General features: G+C 39.2%; 1 protein-coding gene across 1 annotated transcript in view; it reads left to right on the forward strand.

The window, feature by feature from the left end:
- Nucleotides 1–9572: 9572 nt before the first annotated feature.
- Nucleotides 9573–21844, forward strand: part of LOC144244425 (cytochrome P450 4X1-like) — a 23390-nt gene continuing 11118 nt past the window's right edge. Inside the window, exons 1-5 of the mRNA XM_077779727.1 lie at nt 9573–9696; nt 11205–11249; nt 12841–12968; nt 14880–15007; nt 15093–15247. Of these exons, the coding sequence (XP_077635853.1) occupies nt 9573–9696; nt 11205–11249; nt 12841–12968; nt 14880–15007; nt 15093–15247 (580 nt within the window). The remainder of the gene's footprint in view (nt 9697–11204; nt 11250–12840; nt 12969–14879; nt 15008–15092; nt 15248–21844) is intronic.

Consider the following 21844-nt stretch of genomic DNA (forward strand, 5'->3'; position numbering starts at 1 on the left):
GGTTTTGATAGAATTTCAGAATGGGAAAGAAGGTTTTTGGTTTGGTTTTGCTTTGTTTTGTTTTTAAACAGAGCAGTTTACCATTTATTTGTGGCAAAGAAGAAAAGCAGTGGCCTCAGCCTTAGTATTACTTCAAAACCTAAATTCAAATCTCCCATGATTGCAAACTGTCACAGCTGAAGTGTGACACTCCAGAAGGGCAGTAATGAAACTCCCTGAACGAAGAAGGTTCGCATCAATCGGTAAAAGGTTAGAAATCCGAGAACTCGCGCCTGCCTCCTCTGGCCAAGTCAGAGCTGTCGCTCCCAGCACTTTCCTCCTCCCAAGGGAAGCAGGGAGCTCGTCCTGTTGTACAGAGACGCGCTGGGCGACCCTCTCCAGGCGCTGGGCGGAAAAAGCCCAACCCGCTCCGGAGCCCCAGACACTGTCTGCGACCCGCACAGCGATGGAGTCCTCTTGGCTGGAGATGCGCTGGGCGCGGCCCTTGTACCTGGCCTTCGTGTTCTGCTTGGCCCTGGGGCTGCTGCAGGCCGTCAAGCTCTACCTGCGGAGGCAGCGGCTGCTGCGAGACCTGTACCCTTTCCCCGCGCCCTCCACCCACTGGTTCTACGGGCACCAGAAGGTAATGTAAGGGAGGGGCGGAGAAAGATGCTGCCAAGGGAACCCAGCGAGCAGAGAGGCGGCCGCTTCCTCTCCTTCCTCCCATCGCTGCGTCCTGCGCAGCTGGCCCACCCTGTGGCTCTCGGCATCTTTGCATTACTCTAGGCTTCCTCCCTCACAGGGTTGCAGGGAAAGGAAAACAGCCTGGAGCCTCTAGAGTGGAAGCCCCTGTAGAGACAGAGTACAGAAAAAGAACGTGCTGTAATTCAGGGCGGGCTCTAATTGCTTCACAATCTATTGCATTTATGTACTGCATTTTAAAAATCCTTCCACTTGGATCGCTAAAAACTAGTTATGTTATTCTAAATAATGCAAATTAATTGCAGAAAATATGAAAAATTGAGCACAATTAATCACCACCCTTAGTCCATTACAACCAGGGAAAATGAACTTTCTTTTCCCCAGAGTCTTTTGAAGTAGAGAGCAGCTCCAGCCAGTCACTCAAAAAGCATCTGCGAGTTTACCTTTTGGTCTTTCTTCATCTCCAAATCTACTCTTACCCCTGATTCCTTGCTTTATTCATTCAACCATCTTTGAGTGGAATTGTGTGATGGATGCTAGCATTACAAAGAGCAGACCCCCACCCCCACCCTGTACCTGTCCTCAGAGGGCCAAATCAGATGCATATTTAGACCACAAAGAGAAAATGCAAATACAGAATAATGAGTGCTTTCTTTGATGAGGCTTAGGAACAGGGGCATCTTGGAGAGAAGTAGATGTCTCTACCTAGAGGAGAAAGGAACGTCTATGAAAGGCTGGGCAGAATTCTAAAGAGTGGGTGGGTTGGGAAGGGTGTCCCCAGCAGAACTACTGCGGGTTCCTTCGACTCCCCCACTCCTGGTCCTTCTTTCCTAAAGCAACCACTCTCAACTGTTTTACCTGTTTATTTCCACCCTTACTGCTAAAATAACATTACTATGTTGCATTTCTTAAGTTAAGCATTTTAGATACCCATTTACTAGCTACCTTATGATGAGTCATCACTTTTACCTCATCTTTTACTGTCCCAATATAGTTATATTGTATTTTTTGGTTAAATAGAAAAATTAGTACTTATATTATTTTTATGATGTAAATGTTTACTTCCCTCTGATCTAATGGTTGATTTTGTTCCTTTCTCATAAGGTTTTTCTTCCACAGTGTTATGAACTTCCTCCTTTTTCATATGCTTAGTTTTTCAAAATCTATCACTGTTTTTTTCCCAAGTGTTTTAATAGATCTGTGAAACACACCTCAATAGTATTTCCAAGTATTTAAACATATCAAACAATCTGTCAGTTTTTATGCTTTTCTGGAGGAATTTCTCCCAAAGAACTCTCTTCCAGTTCTAAGCCAGATTGGTTCTTCTCTAGGTCTGATACAGATATTGTGTCATCCTGTATCATATCTTCCATTTCCTGGATATTATGTTTTTTATTTTTCTTGATTTATTTAATCATTTTTATGGGTAGCTTCTTGAGATTGAATGAAAGGAATGTCAGGTGAATTTTTTGAGTTCTTGAATAGCTGAAAATGTTTATTACAATTCAAAACTTGATTGATAATTTGGCTGGGTATAGAATTATACTTTGGAAATAATTTTCTCTTGGAATTTTGAAGACATCATTCCATTGTCTTCTAGCTTTTGAAAAAACTGTAGAAAATTCTGATACCTTTCTGATTTTTTTCGCAAAATCTTTAGTGGTAAAATGCCCAAAACATAAAATTTGCCATCTTTACCATTTTTAAAAGTGTACAGTTCAGTGACATTAAATACATTCATGATGTTGTGCAACCAACACCACCATCCAACTCCATAACGCTTTGCATCTTGTTAAACTGAAACTCTATACCCATTCAACAACAGTTTCCCATTTCTGTCTCTCCTCAGCCCCTGGAAACCACCATTCTATCTTCTGTTTCTATAATTTTGACTACTCTACATATCTCCTATAAGTGGAATCATGTAGTATTTATCTTTTTGTGTCTAGATTGTTTTACTTAGCATAATGTCCTTAGAGTTCTTCCATATTGTAGCATGCATCAGAATTCCCTTCCATTTTAAAACTGAATAATATTTCACTGGGCATCTATACCACATTTTATCTGTTCATCTGTCCAGTGGACACTTGGGTTGTTTTCTACATTTTAGCTATTGTAAACATGAGTGTAAAAATCTCTTTGACACCCAGCTTTCAATTGGATATATATCCAGAAATGGAATTGCTATATCATATGGTTATTCTATTTTTAACTTTTTGAGGAACAACCATACTGTTTCTCACAGTGGCTACAGCATTTTACACTTTCACCAGAAGTGCACAGGGGTTCCAATTTCTCCACATTCTTACCAACACTTGTTTTCTGGTTTTTGCTTTTTTCTGATAGTAATCACCCTAATGGGTGTAAGGTAGTATCTTATACTTTTGATTTGCATTTCCCTAATGATTAGTGATGTTGAACATCTTTTCATGTGCTCAATGCCATTTGTATATCTTCTTTGGAGCAATGGCTAGTTATGTCTTTTGCCCATATTTGGGTCAGGTTGTTTGTTTTTTGATGTTGAGTTTTAGGAGTTCTCTATGCATTCTGGATATTAATCTCTTATCACATATGTTATTTGCAAATATTTCTCCAATTCTGTGGTTTTTTAAAATTTTTACTCTGTTGTACTGTCTTTCCATGCACAATTATTTTTTAATTTTCATAAAGCCCAATTTGTGTATTTTTTCTTTTTTCCTATGCCTTTGGTGTCATATTCAAGAAATCATTGCCACATTCAATGTTGTGAAGACTTTACCCTGTGTTTTCTGCTAAGAGTTTTACAGTTTTAATTGTTACTTTTAGGTCTCTGAATCATTTTCAGTTAATTTAATATATGGTGTTAGGTAAGGAAGAGCCCACATTTGTTTAAAAAGACTGCCTTTTTCCCATTTTTTTTCAGGGTACAAAGCTAGTTTATTTGGACAAAGTTTGCCACATATACAGAAATGCTCAGTATGCATTTCCAGCCACCCCAATCCCAAGCACTTGGTAATTACAGCCAAAGATTCAGAAACTTACTGAAGATACAGACCCTGTTTACATGTCCTTTTCCCATTGAATGATTCTATCATCTTTGTCAAAAATCATTTGACCGTATATTTGAGGGTTTATTTCTAGGCTTTCTATTTTATTCCATTTGCCTATATGTCTGTTTTTGTACCAGAACCACACTGTTTTGATTACTGTAGCTTTGTAATAAGTTTTGAAATCAGGAAAATGAGTCCTTCAGCTTTGTTCTTCTTTTAAAGATTGCTTTGGCTATTCAAGGTCCCTTGAGATTTCATATAAATTTCAGAATGGATTTTCTATTTCTACAGAAAACATCATTGGGATTTGGATAGGCATTACATTGAATTTGTAAACCTCTGTGGGTAGTATTGACATCTTAACAATAATAAATCTTCCATCTCATAAACATGGGATGTGTTCCCATTTATTTATGTCTTAAATAAATACCATAAATATTTCTTAAATACATAAATATTGTTTCTTCAACAAATGTTGTTTATTTTTCACTGTACAAGACTTTCACCTCGTTGGTTGAAAATACTTGGTTTTCCAATACTTGATTTCAACTCCTAAATATTTTATTCTTTTTGATGCTATCGTAAATGGTCTTGTTTTTGTTATTTTCTTTTCAGATTGATTATTATTAATGTATAGAAATGCAACTGGTTTTTGTGTAGAAAATGTAGATTTTCGGGGTGCCTGGGTGGCGTAGTCGGTTAAGCGTCCGACTTTTGCTTAGGTCATGATCTCGCGGTTCGTGGGTTCAGGCCCCGCGTCGGGCTCTGTGCTGACTGCCAGCTCAGAGTCTGGAGCCTATTTCAGTCTGTGACTCCCTCTCTCTCTGACCCTCCCCTGCTCACGCTGTCTCTCTCTCTCTCTCCTAGAAATAAATGAAAAAGAATAAAAAAAAAGAAAATGTAGATTTTCTACATTTTAATGTAGAAATGCAAATGACTTTACCAAATCTAAGGTTAATTCCTTATTTTTTCTTCTAAGAGTTTTATACTTTTAGCTCTTTCTTTTTTCTTTTTTTTACAAATAGTTTATTATCAAGTTGGTTTCCATATAACACCCAGTGCTCATCCCNGTGCAGAGTATCATGTTGTCTGCGAATAGTGAAAGTTTGACTTCCTCTCTGCCAATTCTGATGCCTTTGATTTNTATGTCTGTCCGATCCATCTGGTCCATTGTGCCATTCAAGTCCATTGTTTCTTTAGTGATTTTCTGTCTGGTTGACGTATCCATTGCTGTAAGCGGAGTATTAAAGTTTCCTGCTATTAGCATATTCTTATCTATAAGCTTGTTTCTGTTTGTGATTGTTTTAGATATTTAGGTGCTCCCAAATTCAGTGCGTAGTCATTTATGATAGTTAGTTCTTCCTGTTGGATGGATCCTGTAATTATTATGTAGTGCCCTTCTTCAACTCTTGTTATTGTTTTTAATTTAGTGTCCAGTGTGTCTGATATAAGTATAGCTACTCTGGCTTTCTTCTGATTTCCTGTAGCATATATATATTTCTCCATCCCCTTACTTTTAATCTGAAGGTATCTTCCAGTCTAAAATGAGTTTCTTGTAGACAGCATATAGATGGATTTTGTTTTTTAATCCATTCTGCTACCCAATGTCTTTTGATTAGAGCATTCAGCCCATTTACATTCTGTGTTATTATTGTAATATGTGGGTTTAGAGTCATTGTGTCCTTTATGCGATTCATGCTAGTGGTGGTGTCTCTGGTATCTCTGTTCCTTGCAACCTTTCCTTCAGAGCGTCCCCCTCAGGATTTCTTGTAGGGCTGCTTAGTGGTGACAAATTCTTTCAATTTCTGTTTTTTTTGGAAAGATTTTTATCTCTCCTTCTAATTTGAATGACAGGCTTGCTGGATAGAGGATTCTTGGCTGCATATTTTTAGTATTCATCACATTGAAGATCTCCTGCCATTCCTTTCTGGCCTGCCAAGTTTCAGTAGAGAGGTCTGTCACCACTCTGTCATAGGTTTCCCTTTGTATGTTAGGGCACTTTTCTCTCTAGCTGCTTTCAATATTCTCTCTTTGTCCTTATATTTTGCCATTTTCACTATGATATGTCGTGCAGAAGATCGATCCAAATTCCGTCTGAGGGGAGTATTCTGTGCCTCTTGTATTTCAACATTTACTTCCTTCCCCACGTTGGGGAAGTTCTCTGCTATAATTTGTTCCAGGACTCCTTCAGCACCTTTCCCTCTCTCTTCCTTTTATGGGATTCCTATGATACGGATATTGTTGTGTTTAACCGAATCGCTGAGCTCTCGAACTCTCCTTTCATGTTCCTGGATCAGTTTGTCTCTTTATTTGTCAGCTTCTTGTTTTTCTAAAATGGTGTCTTCTAAATCACTTATTCTCCTTTCTGCCTCTTCAATCCGTGTATTGGAGGTCTCTAATTTATTATGTATCTCATTTATCACATTTTTAAATTAATCATGCCTAATTTTAAACTCCATGTTGTTTGTAGCCATAGTTTCTTTGATGTCCTCTATGCTTTTTTCAAGCCCAGCTATTAATTTTATGATTATTATTCTATAATCTTGTTCAGTTATGCTGCTTATATCTGTTTTGAGCAGTTCATTAGCTGTCATTTCTTCTTGGAGTTTCTTTGGAGGAGAGCTCTTTCGTTTCATCATTTTAGTTACCTTTCTGGCTCTTGTTAGTTTGAAAGACTTGTTATGCTCTCTGCACCTATGAGCGCTGCTGTACCCAAGAAGACTCTTTGACACTCCAGGATCTATCCTTTCAGAGAGTGTTTTTTGAATGGTATATCTTGGTCTCTCTTGTTGGGACTTTGGTTAATTTATTTTCCTACTCGTAGTGATATTTGGGACTCTCCACCTTGTGTACTCTGGCTTGTTTTTGAGGTAGCCGTTAGAAGGCTCTCTCAGTGGATTCTGCGTCCTTTCTCTCCCAATCTCTTGGGTTCTGTAAGGTTTCCTATGGCTTCAGATCTTTTCCATGTGAGATATGGGGGCGAGTGCAATGCACGGAGCTCCCTACTTCTCCGCCATCTTGCCCCTCCCCTGTCTCTTGTTAGTTTTAAAGACTTGTTATGCTCTCTGCACCTGTGAGCACCTCTGTACCCAAGAAGACTCTTTGACTGTCCAGGGCCTATCCGTTACGAAAGTGTTCTTTGAATGGTATCTCTTGGTCTCTCTTGAGACCTTGGTTATCTTATTTTCCTACTCATAGTGGTATTTGGGACTCTCTGCCATGTGTACTTTGGCTTGTTTCTTGAGGTAGCCCTGGAGGAGAAAACAGACATACAAAGACACAGGGAACAGAGGGACACAAATGCACGGACAAATCCAACAAACACAGAAACCGAGAGGGAAAGCGAAAAATAAAGAGAAAAGAGGGAGGAGGGAAGGCGAAGAATAGAAAATAAAAACACATTAAAAAGTCTAAAAGAAGAAAAAAAAAAAGGAAAAAAGAAGAAAGCCGATAGACCAAGAACAGTTTAAAGCATATAACCAGATTTCCCAGCTACAATTAAATAGCCGTGTGTATGCAGTGCTGGTTGAAGAGCACAGAGAAGGAGAGAGATGACAGGGCGGGGATGAAGCAAAATTGGAAATAGAATGAACAGGTAGAAGGGATAAGAAGCTTTTTTCAAAAAGCAAAAGGGTGGAATATGGTTGAAGAGGTGAGAGAAAGACGCTGGTGTTATCCAGAGAAACTATATAGTCTGATTACTCCAGAGAAAAAGAGATGAAAAGGTAGGTAGGTGTAGAATTTACATCTACAGAATGGATTAAATGTGACTGTTTAAGCAAGCCAGTTACCAGAATTAATCAGGTTAGTGCTCTGTTTAAAAAAAAAAAAAAAAAGGAGGAGGGCAGCTCTCTAGCAGGGATGGGCGTGGTTTGATCCAGTGCGTCAGGCAGGAGTTCTGCCTTGGCGGTTGTGGGGAGGAGAGTGGCGGCGCTCCAGAACCAAGCGCTCACCTCACTTTTTTGGGTGTGTGAACTCCCTGTGCCAGGGACGCAGCGAAGGTGGGCCGCACTCTATGTCCCAGGCCAGGCCTTGTTTCCAAATCCCACTGAAATTGCCATAGACACAACCTCACAGGCGATTCCCTCAGGGCAATTCCAAGTCTCTTGCCTAGCCCTGGGGATGGAGCCAGAATAGCTGCTCCTGTCTCCTCCTGGTCGGGTTGGCGAGCAAGGATGGGGTCGCCTGGGAGTGCTCAGGTCCGCTGGAGAGCAGGAAACCAGGTCCCTCTGTGTGTCTCATCACCCGAAACATCAACTCTCGGGCAAATCTCCCAGTTTTAAGCCCTTCGCCTCCCCTCTAGGGATCCATCTGAGCCAGAAGCACAAAGGCGCGGTTGGCGTGTGGCCCCTCCTGGTCGAGTTGGCATGCGGGGATTTGGCGAGTACTCAGTTGTTTTCCCAGGAATTGGGATAAGTGCATCCCACTTAGGCTCAGCTGGAGAGCCGGAGGCCGGGTCCCTCTGTGTTCTGAGCGGAGGTTTTTCTGTTCCCCAGCGACAGGGACCGTGTCCTGAGCAGTTTCGGCCTCTCTCTTTCCCCTTTCACTCCTCGCAGAGGGGGATCACCCCCATCCCTCTGCATCTCTGGTCCCAGCCCGATTTTATCTTCCCCGGTTCGCACTCACGTTAGAAGGTTTTCTCAGCGGCCTCTGTCTCCCTTTCCTCCCAAACTCCTGGATTGTGTAATGGTTTCTATGGCTTCAGGTCCTCTCCATGTGAGATATGGGGGCGAGTGCAACATATGGAGCTCCATACTTCTCCGCCATCTTGCCCCTCTCCTTAGTTTTAGCTCTTTCATTTAGAACTTTGAGCCATTAAATTAATTTTTGTATGTTGCATAATCCTATTTTTGTGAATATCCAGTTATCTCAGCACCATTTGTTGAAAAGACGATTCTTTCCACCCATTAAATTGTTTTGGCACCTGAGTAGGAAAAACCCAGTCCTCTCCCTGTGTTCCCCTTTACTCTCACTGTATGACTATATTCACAACACTTTTGATATCAGATGTTGGGTGAGTTCCCCCTCCTACTCCAGACCAAAATATTCTGTGATACGAACTGAGTGTCCTACAATTTAACACAATTCTGACACTGTCTAACCAGAGATCGCATCAGAGCTCACAGATTAAGGACTCAGCCCCACAAGACTAACCCCTCCCCATTTCAGATGCCAGTAGCAAGTGCAGGTTGTTACTGTGCTTCTGACCAATCAGCTGTAAATTGAAGGCTCCCATAACCTTCTCCTCAGGTTTGATTAATATACTAGAACAGCTCACAGAATCATGAAAACAGTTGATTTACTGTTTACCAGTTTATAATAAAAGGACATGATAAAGGTTACAGAAGAACATGCAGTTGGAAGTGGTCATAGGGCAAGTATGTGGGAAGGGACAAAGAGCTTCCATGCCCTCTCCAGATGATTAGAAATAATCAGAGAGGGGAAAAGGAAGAGGGAATGGTGAGCTGGATTATGGGTCATGTTCAATCTACTACCAGTTAGCTTCCCACATAGGAAAAAACCCTTTTTCAGCTTCCAGACTCCACTCCTAAAAAGTGTGTGACTTTGGCAGGTGAGGCAGACTCAGCTCGTTTCACCCTCTCAGTTGGGAAAATGGCTCATGGTAGATGTCATTTGACAGATTTATTCCGAGGATTCAACAAACGTTTAGATGGGAAAGTTAAATATGCTGATCTTGGTTAGAAAATTATACTCCAAGCTTAGAAATGCTGAGCAAAGTGTGTGGTACCTTATCCAGGCCCTAGATTACACTCGTGTCTGTGAGAGGGAATGAGTCCAGATTGGATGGCTTCTCTAACTTCCTTCACTCTTTTCTCACTGCAGCTACTTCAGGATGGTGACATGGAGAAACTTGAGGAGCTTGTTGAAAAATACCCTTGTGCCTTTCCTTGTTGGGTTGGGCCCTTTCAGGCATTTTTCTATATCTATGACCCAGACTACGCAAAGGCATTTCTGAGCAGAACAGGTAAGAAAAAGGATGAATCTCAGGAACCTAATACTCCTAGGAGAGATATGCACAACTCACAGGCAGGATTTTAAAGGAATCCATGAAGCAAAGATTAATATCAGACCTTTATTAAGAGACCTGGAGACAAACTGACAGTTACCAGAGTCAGGCGGTGTGTGTGTGTGTGTGTGTGTGTGTGTGAAATACATGATAGAGATTAAGGAGCACACTTATGATAAGTACTGAGTGATGTATAGAAGTGTTGAATCACTATATTTATACCTGAAATTAATATAACATTGTATGTTAACTACACTGTAATTAAAACAAGGCAAAAGAGGCCTGAAGAAAGTGAGGAGAGGTTTCTGAGCAATTCTGAAAGGAATTCCTACGTCCCCCAAGTCCCTTGTCTGGCTCAGACTCCCATGAGCCCTTTAGAGTGTAACATAAAGCCCTTCTGACACCACTGGATCACCAAGGGCTTCCTTTACCTCTTGGTTTTGTGACCAGTGTCAGTAATACTCCCCACTCCCCAGCCTCTTGCTTGCGCATGAGTCTTCAGGGGAATTCAGAAGTAGCTCTGCCTCTGCTGGTTCAGTACGTAAACTGGGTTTCTAGATCATTAATTTACCAGTATAACCTCTTGGCTGCAGTCCAAATATTTTTGTTTTTTTCCTATTTCTCAACTCTGTTTCCTTTTGGGCCACACGTCATCTAACTCTCCCATGCAAGCCTTTTTCAAGATGTCCGTGGTAGATTATCTCATTGAACAAAATTAAAACGTCCAATTTTGGAGCACCTGGGTGGCTCAGTCAGTTGTGTCCAACTCTTGACCTCAGCTCAGGTCTTGACTTCAGGGTTGTGAGTTGAAGTTCCTCGCTGGTCTCCATGTTGGGTGTGAAGCTTACTTAAAAAAAAAGTCCAGGTTTTGCTCCATCTTCTTTGTAAAACTAAGATCTTATATTCTAATCTTTCTTCTCTGTCCATTGTCTCCCTTAATTTTAGTAAAACCTAATAAAAGAAAATAGCCTTCCCCTGAAAGTCTCCACATTTCCCAATCCCCCCACCTCTACTTTGTTTCTTACTCAGTTCTTAAAGAACAAGAGCTGTAAAACACCTCTACACTAAAGTTCATGAGAACCCTAAGAGGCATTTGGCCCCCACTCTCTGTGGTCTGCCAGCTCCTGCTCTAATCACTAATCTACTTTCCAAGAAGGATATAATATATTATCCCAAATCCTGTTCTGGAAACTTGGTCACCCTTGAGCAATCTGTTTCTATTGGAGAAAGTATAAACAAAGGAAGAATCCATGTTTGTATACCTGTCTGCCTCCTGGGGTTTGTTGTTCTCTGGCTCATTAGCCAAGACTTATGGTTTGCCTGGGCCTGCCAAGGCTGTAGGGAAAGAGCCTGGACTCCTTCTTGCTATTTGTGGGTAAGACATGCAAATAAAGAGAACCTTCACCAACTTTGACTGGTAATTTTCATCTAATGCTGTTGTTTGTTTCCTCTGCTTGACTCTGCAGACCCCAAGTCCAAGTACCTGTACAAGTTCTTGATTCCGTGTCTTGGTACGTATGTGCAAGAGAGCCAGGTGATTGACTGTTTTGCATGAGGTCCCCTTAGTACAGTAGAACATTCCAAAGAAACAAGTCAGAATGCTCAAAACAATTAAGAGAATGGTTGATCTATGCTGCAAATTGTCTGGGGGGGAAACAAGAGGGAGTGCTAAAATCAACCCTGCACAACTTCCTAGGAACCTCCTTGTCCCAAAGTCTCATTCTCAAGGCAGCATGTGTGCGAATGTGCCCCATCTCTGTCTTTAAAACTGCAGCCACATATCTGTATTCTTTATTTTGTCCTTTCTTCTCTCTTGTTTTCTTGGATCTTTCCCTTTCTTTTTGGAGTCCATCTATTTCCATATGCAAACCAGTACAGTTTTGCTCTGAAGTATAGTTTGATAGTATTCCAAGAGCAGATAAATTAGGCCTTTTAGTTATGTAATTGGTATTTATGCTAGACAAAGAAGGAATTACATGAAAAAACCACCTAGGGGTGCCTGGGTGGCTCAGTCAGTTAAGTGTCCGACTTCAGCTCAGGTATTGATCTCACAGTTCGTGGGTTCAAGCCCCACTTCGGACTCTGTACTAGCAGCTCAGAGCCTGGAGCCTGCTTCCAATTCCATCTCTCTCTCTTTCTCTCTCTCTCTCTCTCTGCCCCTCCCCTGCTTGCAGCCTGCCTCTCTCTCTCAAAAATAAATAAACATTAAAAAAAAATTTAAATTGTTGGTTTGGGGTTCAGAGCTACTTGGATTTGAATACTGCCTCCCACTGGATAGTTGCATGTGATTCTGGGGAAATCTGATGAGAGTTACATGTCTAGGTCATTGTGGGGATTAAATGAAATATGTATTTTCAGCACTTACTGTAGTGGCTGACATTGTACCAGTGCCAGACTGCGTATCTCAAGCCTGACATGTTGTAAGCACCCAGTGAATGATGGAAGTTACTTATTAAAAATTTTAAGGTCATTTTAAAGCCAAATCTTTAATGACCTTTCTTGAAACTGAAGACTGTAAAGCACTGACCTTGATGAGTGTTTGCACTTCATATCATTTATAGGTGTGAGTCACAGACTAAGGCCAGAGGAGACATCTGGGGACAGAGTGGACACTCAGGTCTAGTTCTTCATAATTTTTGTGTTCACAGTGTAGTTTATGGATTGGTTTGGAGTCAAAAGGAGATAAATATTTGTTGTGTTTCTACTGTGAGCTAGAGACCAGTCTAGGTGCTTCATGTATTTGCTTTCATTTACTCTGCACAGCAACACAGTGAGGTAGATATTTATTATCACACCTTATCATTGAGTAAACCAAGCCTCAGGAAGATTAAGTGACTTTCTCAGTTATAACATAGGTAGTAATTTCAGGATCAGCACTCTCATCAGGCTTCAAACCCTGGGGTCTTCCTCACAATGTTAAATGCATCCATCTCAGATGTAAGCAACAAATCTCACTTCCATCATAATGTAAGAACAATGGTTTCCACTCTATTATGACTACATCTGTGTCATGCTCACTCCCTGATGTCTCTGTTCTTCACCTCTCCTTCCTCATCTCATCTAATAAAATGACATGAGGTTTTGTCCCCTTTCTTTCTCAAGGAAAAGGACTAGTGAGTCTAGATGGACCCAAGTGGTTCCAGCACCGTCGGCTAATAACTCCTGGGTTCAATTTTAACATCTTGAAATCATATGTTGAGGTGATGGCCCATTCTGTGAACACAATGCTGGTAAGTGAAGGGACAAAACGTGCTCTGGTGTGTGGCAGAGTTCTTCCAGCAGGGAATGAATTAGACACGTATGGTGGTCTAATTCCCTCAAAGGGAGATGGCTTCTAGAAATTAACCAATGTACAGTTACCAACTGAGCAATAGGTGTCCATGTAAGCCTTTGCTATGGTCCTTTGGGTGACAAAAATGATTAAGTTCTGGTCATCTGACTTAGATATATTTTGAGACCCTATGGCAGTAAACCAAGTACCAAGTGCTGTAACTGACAAGTAAGGAAACGAGGAGCAGCCATAGTAGCTTCAGATTCAGAGGAGACTCATATTTACCAAGAAATATGAGCTGGACTTGCTTATGTGGATAATACATATGAAGGAATACTAGGCAGAGTGAGTTAGCATGAACAAAGGTATGAAAGTTAGAATGAACTTGACTAATGGTCACAAAGAACCTAGCAAAAGATAAGCGTCTACGTTAAAGTTGCAGGTGTGAGTTTCCTCTCGTAGATAGTGGTGGATCATTTGGAGCTGACTTGTGCCTTTTCAAAGGGGCAGGAGGATGTTGGTAGAAGAATATTCTTATGGGTGGTCCTTAATTTATAAATGAATTCCATTCTAAAACTCCACTGGTATATGATATATTTTTAATTTTTAAATTGTGCTTGTTTAAAAATGAGACAATAATTCATTAATACAGGTTTCGTGATAAACACTTCAAACTCCATCAATGAAGCCAACGTTTCCCTCCACCTTCATTTGCAAACCCATCCCTTTGACCAAGAGAGAACCACTGTTACCAGCCAATTGGCTGAGTTCTCACAGAATCAGATTTAACCTGAGTTAGGGTGAAACTACCCATGGCCCACTCTAGGCAGAAAGCCTCAGGTACAGGCTGGAGAGAGGGGGGGATGGCTCCTTCCATTCCCATGCTGTTCTGCTTTATAGACAATGGCAAATTAGCCAGTGGTGGTACTGAGTTTATTGCTGTTTCAGTAAGTCACTTGTGTATTCCTCATTTCTCAGTCCCACCTGAGCCTGAGACCCCCCTCATAGCTCTTCTAGTGCTTCCAGCTTGAGCTTCCCATTTGCTGCCATTTCTCCTAAATTTACTTTTTCTACTCAGTAAAACTTACATTATTCAAGACGAAAGAAATTGAATAAACAATGGACATTGGGATAAAAGCTTAAAAAAAATCTCTGCCTCCAAATGTGTAGCAACCCCTACCTATGGCATTAGGTGCTCAACAAATGTAGATTGATCTGATTTTAAGCATTTAGATTTCTTTGTGTTTAACACAAAGAATACTTATTATGACAAATTCATTTTCAACAGGGAACATTTCAGGCAGTGAGAGAAGATCACCTAGGTGGGGAGAAGTAAATTGGGCACAAACAGTGCTTGGCTGGGAGTCAGCTGGAAGCCGCACCTATCTGTGGCTTCTCTCTGTCTCCCATTTCTGAATTGAAAAGGTTTCTTACAATGTTCTAAATTTATTTTAAGTGTGACTATGGTTGGCAGTAGTGATGGGGTGGGGTGTCTAGCAATTTGGGGACTGAAGATGGAGGAAGCCCTGGGGAGACCCTTTGTAATTACAGGTCTTGTATCAGAGATTGTCTGGTTTACTGGAACTTGGATCTGTTGTAAAGCAGTTATGGTAATGACTGAAAGGCCAAAAATACTTAACTCAGCCATTTACAAGATACCCGGTTTGTTCCATGCTCTTTCTCACCCAGCTGGGTGCAGCTTTCCCTTCCTCATGCCAAGTAAACACTTGGCTTATCTGCATATATGATCTCTGGCTCCTCCTAGGTTTGGATTGTCTACCTTACAGCCTAAGGGCAGGGTCAGGGAGAAGCTTTCAGGTAAAGGCAGTTTGATGATGGTGATGCTGTTGATCTTGACCTTCTGTGCCAGGGTAAGTGGGAGAAGATCTGTGGCCCTCAGGACACAATTGTGGAGGTCTTTGAGCACATCAGCTTGATGACCCTGGACGTACTTATGAAATGTGCTTTCAGCCAGGAGACCAACTGCCAGATAAGCAGGTCAGTGACAGGAAAGCAAAAAGACACTTGTTCACCATTATCTAAGTTATGCATTGACATATTGTCTCTCCACTTTGTCTTCTAGCACCCATGATCTTTATGTTAAAGCAACATTTGAAGCCGGCAAAATCATTTTTTACCGCTTATACAGTTTCTTACATCACCATGACATAATTTTCAAATTCAGCCCTCAGGGCCGCCGCTTACAGGAGATGGTCAAAATTCTACATCAGTACACAGGTATTTCTTGCTTTTGGGTCACCTAAGTCCATACACTGTCATCGTTGTATTGTGCCTGTTTAGAATAATAGGCCTCGATGTGAAAAAAAATTTTTTTGTTGTTCCTAACAGAGCTTTTATATGGACAATGCTCATTTAGAAGAATTTGCTAGATCCATACTAGTAGTTTTCTATACAGAAGTTTTCTATATATTATACCATGTTTATTATTATGTCCAATTGTTATTAATACAAATATAACAAGGAGCTATTTACTATCCCAAAGCACACAGGGCATATGACTTTTTGCACAGTGTTTGCAGTAATCATGAAGGAATAACAACAAACCAAAACATTCATGCAACATGGGAATGAATATGGGAACAGAGTGAACATGGACAAGCATTCAAAAGAAGGGGGGATAGGGAGTTGTTTGGTAGGTAGAAAGTTTCAGTTACACGAGCTGAACAAGAGCTGAACAAGGTCTAGAGATCTGCCTACAGTTAACAGTACTGTATTGGGCATGTGGAAACGTGTTAGGTGGATAGATATCAGGTTAAGTGTTCTTACCACAATAAAATAAATAAATAAAAGAAGCTCAGTTCAAAAATAGTTTTGGCACATGGAAAGAGCCTAAGTGTCCATCAACTGATGAATGGATCAAGAAGATGTGGTTTATCTATACAATGGAATACTACATGGCAATGAGAAAGAATGAAATCTGGCCATGTGTAGCAACATGGATGGGACCTTGAGGGTGTTAGGCTGAGCGAAATAAGTCAGGCACAGAAGGACAGATACCATATGTTTACACGTATAGGAGGATTAGGAGGAACTTAACGGTGGGCCATGGGGGAGAAGAAGGGGAAAAATAGTGGGGGAGAGGGAGGGAGGCAAACCATGAGAGACTCTTGAATGCTGAGAACAAACTAAGGGCAGATGGGGGGGAGGGAGAGGGGAAGGGGGGTGATGGGCATGGAGGAGGGCACTTGTGGGGATGAGCACTGGGTGTTATATGGAAACCAACTTGACAATAAACTATTTTTAAAAAATAGTTTTGGCAAAATGTAAACATAAAGGTTGAAAGAGATTAAGCTCTTTAAGCAACTCAACATTACTTTTCATCAACACCCTAATAGAGAATATATATAAAACAGTTAATGAACCCTTCCTCAGCTCCACCACTTACTAGCACTGTGACTTCGGGCAGGTTACTCACTGCTTTGTCTTAGTGTCATCTGTAAAATGGGGACAAAAAGAAACCTATCTCCCAGGTTTGTGGTGATGATTAACTATGTTAATATACATAAAGCACTCAGGACAGTGCCTGACATTTAATAAATACAGTTACTTTAGCAAATATATTTACCTCAAGGAAATTTGCAAGACACACCTACACAGACATAGTCAGGCACACATAAATGCACATGGATACAGTATTATAAGGAGGACAGTCAGAAAAGCAGGTTAGGTTAACAATTTCAGACACAGATGGGCATTATAGGTAGTAGTTCCGAACTGGTTCACATCATGGCCCACACGGAAAATGCTAATGTTGGGATGGCTTCTTAAAGTGAATCTGGAACATACACAAAGGCTTCTTGAAAAAAACTCTTTACTATTTCTTTGTATTACATAGCTATGATTAAAAAACAAAATGCAAAGTATTAGGAAAAAAGTAAATGCTAAATTTATTCAAAATAAAACCTTTTCAAAAATGTTTTATCTATTTAGTCAAATTTACCAATATTATTTTTCCTTTTCTTTTTTTATTATTTTTAAAAATTTATTTTCAAGTTAGTTAACATACAGTGTGGTCTTAGCTTCAGGATTAGAACCCAGTGACTCATCTCTTACATATCACACCTAGTGCTCATCCTCCAAAGTGCCCTTCTTAATGCCTATTACCCATATAACCCAACCCCCCTCCAGCAACCCTCAGTTTGTTCTCTGTATTTAAGAGTCTCTTAGGGTTTGCCTTCCTCCTCGTTTTTATCTTATTTTTTCTTCCCTTTCCCTATGTTCATCTGTTGAATTTCTCAAATTCCACATATGAGTGAAATCATATGGTATTTGTCTTATTTCGCTTAGCACAACACCCTTCAGTTCCATCCATGTTGTTGCAAATAGCAAGATTTCATTCATTTTCATTGCCAAGTAATATTCCAGTATATATATATATATATACTACATCTTCTTTATCCATTCATTAGTCAATGGACATTTGTGTTCTCTTCCATAATTTGGCTATTGTTGATAGCACTGCTATCAACATTGGAGTGCATGTGTCCCTTCATATCAGCATTTTTGTATCTTTTGGATAAATTCCTAGTAGTGCAATTGCTGGGTCATAGGCTAGTTCTATTTTTAATTTTTTGAGGAACATCCATACTGTTTTCCAGAGTGGCTGCACCAGTTTGCATTCCCACTAACAATGCAAAAGGGTTCCCCTTTCTCCAACATCTGTTGTTTCCTGAGTTGTTAATTTTAGCCATCCTGACAGGTGTGAGGTAGTATTTCATTGTGGTTTAGATTTATATTTCCCTGATGATGAATGATGTTGAGTATCTTTTCATGTGTTTGCCATCTGGATGTCTTCTTTGGAAAAGTGTCCATTTATTTCTTCTGCCCATTTCTTCACTGGATTATTTGGTTTTTGGGTGTTGAGTTTGGTAAGTTCTTTTATAGATTTTGTTTATTAACTCTTTATTTATTAAAAAAACAACAATGACACCAAGCTGGAGGCATCACAATCCCAGATATTAACCTGTATTGCAAAGCTGTAATCATCAAGACAGTATGGTATTGGCACAAAAACACATGGATCAATGGAATAGAATAGAGAACCTAGAAATGTACCCACAATTATACAGCCAACTAATCTTTGACAAAGAAGGAAAGAGTATCCAATTGAATAAAGAGTTTCTTTTAGCAGTTGGTGCTGGGAGAACTAGACAGCAACATGCAGAAGAATGAACCTGGTCCACTTTCTCTCGCCATACATAAAAATAAATTCAAAGTGAATGAAAGACCTAAATGTGAGACAGGAAACCATCAAAATGCTACAGGAGAAGACAGGCAGCAACCTCTTTGACCTAGGCTGCAGCAACTTCTTACTTGATATGTCTCTGGAAGCAAGGAAAATATAAGTGAAAATAAACTATTGGTGCCTCATCAAGATAAAAATCTTCTGCAAAGGGTACAATCAACAAAACATAAAGGCAACTGACAGAATAGGAGAAGATATTTGCAGATGACATATCAATTATTTTTATTGCATCTGGATTTTAAGTAGTAGACAGTAGCCACCCCTATTCCAGGGGATGAGGAATCTCAACCCTTGCTCTAATGACATTTTGGTCTGGATAAGTCTTTGTTGTGTGGGGAGCTGTCCTGTGGATTGTAAGATGTTTAGTTCCATCCCTGACGTCTACCCACTTGATGCCAGTAGGACTCTGATAGTTGTGGCAACTGAAAATGTCTACAGACATTGATGAATGTCCCCTGGGGTCAAAATTATCTCCAGTTGAGAACCACTGCCCTATACCCAAATTGTAGAGACATTCATCCATGTTTTTCTTCTAGTGCTTGTGTGGTTTTGTTCTTGCAGTTAGATCTCTGATCCATTTAGGGTTTATTCTTATGCATAATGAAGTGTTGACCTAATTTTTCCAAATGGTTATCCAGTTGTCCTATCACCATTTATTAAAAAGCTCCATCTTTTCTGTGGTATATCTATGCAATGGAATATTACCCAGCCATAAAAATAAAATGCAGTCTTGCCATTTGCAACAACATGGATGGACCTAGAAGGTATTACACTAAGTGAAATAAGTCAGATAAAGAAAGACAAATAGCATTCGATCTCACTCCTATTTTTTGATTTAAGAAACAAGGCAAAGAAAGAAAAAAGAGACCAACAAAAACAAATTGATGGTGCCAGAGCACAGGTGGATTGGGGGATGGGTGAAATAGAGAGGATTAAGAGTATACTTAACATGATGAACATAGAGTAATATATAGAATTGTTGAATCATTACACTGTACACCTGGAATGAATATAATACTGTATGTTAATTATACTTCAATTAAAATTTTAATTTAATTTAAAAATTCCGTCTTTTTCAGTGTTTGACATAACTGTTTTTATATACTAAATTGACATATGTACTTGAACCTATTTCTGGACTTTTTTTCTGTTCCATTGGTTTATTTATTCATGTACTGGAATCACTGATTCATTTAAAGAGATTTTGTAGTATGCATTTTAAAAATTAACAAATATTTTTCAGACAGTTTTAAGTTTACAGAAAAATTAAGTAGAAATTATAGACAGTTGCCATATGCTTTCTCACCTCCACCACCTTACACAGTTTCTCCTCATCACATCTTGCTTTAGTGAGGTACATTTGTTATAACTGATGAACGAATATTAAAACATTATTAACTAAAGTCCTTAGTTTACTTTAGAATTTACTGTTTATATTGTATGCTCTATGGGTTTTGACAAATGTGTTATGATATGTATCCCCCTCTATTCCTAGTTTTCTGAGAGTTTTTTAAAAATTGTGAATGGGTATTAAATTGTGTTAGATCTTTTTTCTACATCTTTTAATATGGTCATATGATTTTTCTTCTTTAACTTATTGATGTGACAGAGTACATTAATTGATTTTTGAATCCTCCTTTTATCATTGTTGGATTCTTTTTGCTAATATTTTGTTGAGTATTTTAGCATCTATTTCATGAGAGATATGTGGTTTGTAATGACTTTGTCTGGTGGGGTATTAGGATAATGCCTGGCCTCATAAAATGAATTAGGGAGTATTCCCTCTGCTATTTTCTGAAATAGATTGGTATGATTTCTTTCTCAAATGTTTGAAAGAATAAACCAATGAAGTCATCTAGACCTGGTCCTTCTTGGTTTTGGAAGGTCACTAATTATTGATTTAATTTATTTAATACATATAGTTCTATTCAGATTACCTGTTTCTCTTGATAAGTATTGGTAGATCGTGTCTTTCAAGAATTTAGTCCATTTCACCTAGGTTATCAAATTTATGGGCATATAGTTGTCAATAGCGATGTTCCCTCTTTATTTCTGATATTAGTAATTTGTATCTTCTCTCTTCTTTTCTTAACCTGGTTAGAAATTTATCAATTTTGTCCTTCTCTGCCTGACTTATTTCGCTCAGCATAACACCCTCAAGGTCCATCCATNCAACTTTTGGTTCATTGATTTTTATCCCTTTATTTCCCATTTTCAATTTCACTGCTTTCTGCTCTGATTTTTATTATTTCACTTTTTACACTTTGGATTTAATGGGTTTTCTGTATAGTTTCCTGAGTCAAAGATTAGATTAGGATTTTAGATTTTTTTCTTTTCTAATATATTCATTCAATGCTATAAATTTCCCACTAAGCATTGCTTTCACTGTGTTCCACAATTTTGATTAGTTGTATTTCAAGTTTCATTTAGTTCAAAATATTTTTAAAATTTCCCTTGAGACTTCTTTGACCCATGTGTTATTTAGAAAAGTGTGGTTTACTCTCCAACTATTTTGGAGTTTTCCAAATATCTTTCTGTTATTGATTTCTATTCCATTGTGGTCTAAGAGCATACTTTGTATGATTTATGTTCTTTTAAATTTTGTATCTTACGTCCCAAATGTGGTCTATCTTGGTGAATATTCTCTGTGAACTTGAAAAAGAGGTGTATTCTGCTGTTGTTGGATGATGTATTCTATAGATGTCAAATATATCCAGTTGATTGATGATATTGTCCAGTTCAACTATATCCTTGCTGGTTTTCTGTCTGCTGGATCTGTCCATTTCTGACAGGGAGGTGTTGAAGTCTCCAACTATAAGAGTAGATTCATCTGTTCCTCCTTGGAGTCCTGTTGTTTTTTGCCTTATATATTTTGACACTCTGTTTTTAGGTACATTCACATTAAAGATTATTTTCTTCTTGGAGAATTGATCCCTTTATCATTATATAATGACCTTTTTATCCCTAATAATTTTCCTTGCTTTGAAATCTGTTCTGCCTGAAAGTAATATAGCTATTCCAGCTTTCTTTTGGTTAGTTAGCATGGCATATCTTTTTCTACTCCTTTACTTTTAATTTATATGTATCTTTATATATTTAAAGTGGGTTTCTTCCAACTTGACAATAAACTATGAAAGAAAAAAATTTTAATAAAAAAAAGTAGACTCCTTCCAATTACAGGGCCTCGAAATGCTGACAAAAACTGAGGACTGATGGATGTGGGGGGAGGGGAGGATGGGCATGGAGGAGGACACTTGTGGGGATGAGCACTGAGTGTTATGTGGAAACTAATTTGACAGTAAACTNTCCATTCAAAAAGTCTCCGTCTTTTCATTGTTGTATTTAAACCATTGACACTTAATGTAATTATTGATATATTTGGATTCATAGTGACCATATTTGTTACTTCTTACTATTCATTGCTTTTTTTTTTTGTCTTTCACTCTTTTTCTGCCTTCTCTGGTTTTAATTAAGCATTGTATATGATCGCATTTTTCTCCTCTCTTAGCATATAAATTATACTCCTTTTTACCTTTTTTAGTGGTTGCCCTACAGTTTGTAATATATAT

This window comes from Crocuta crocuta, unplaced genomic scaffold (genome assembly GCF_008692635.1).
Source record: "Crocuta crocuta isolate KB4526 unplaced genomic scaffold, BGI_CrCroc_1.0 scaffold168, whole genome shotgun sequence".
In the NCBI taxonomy this organism is placed as follows: domain Eukaryota; kingdom Metazoa; phylum Chordata; class Mammalia; order Carnivora; family Hyaenidae; genus Crocuta; species Crocuta crocuta.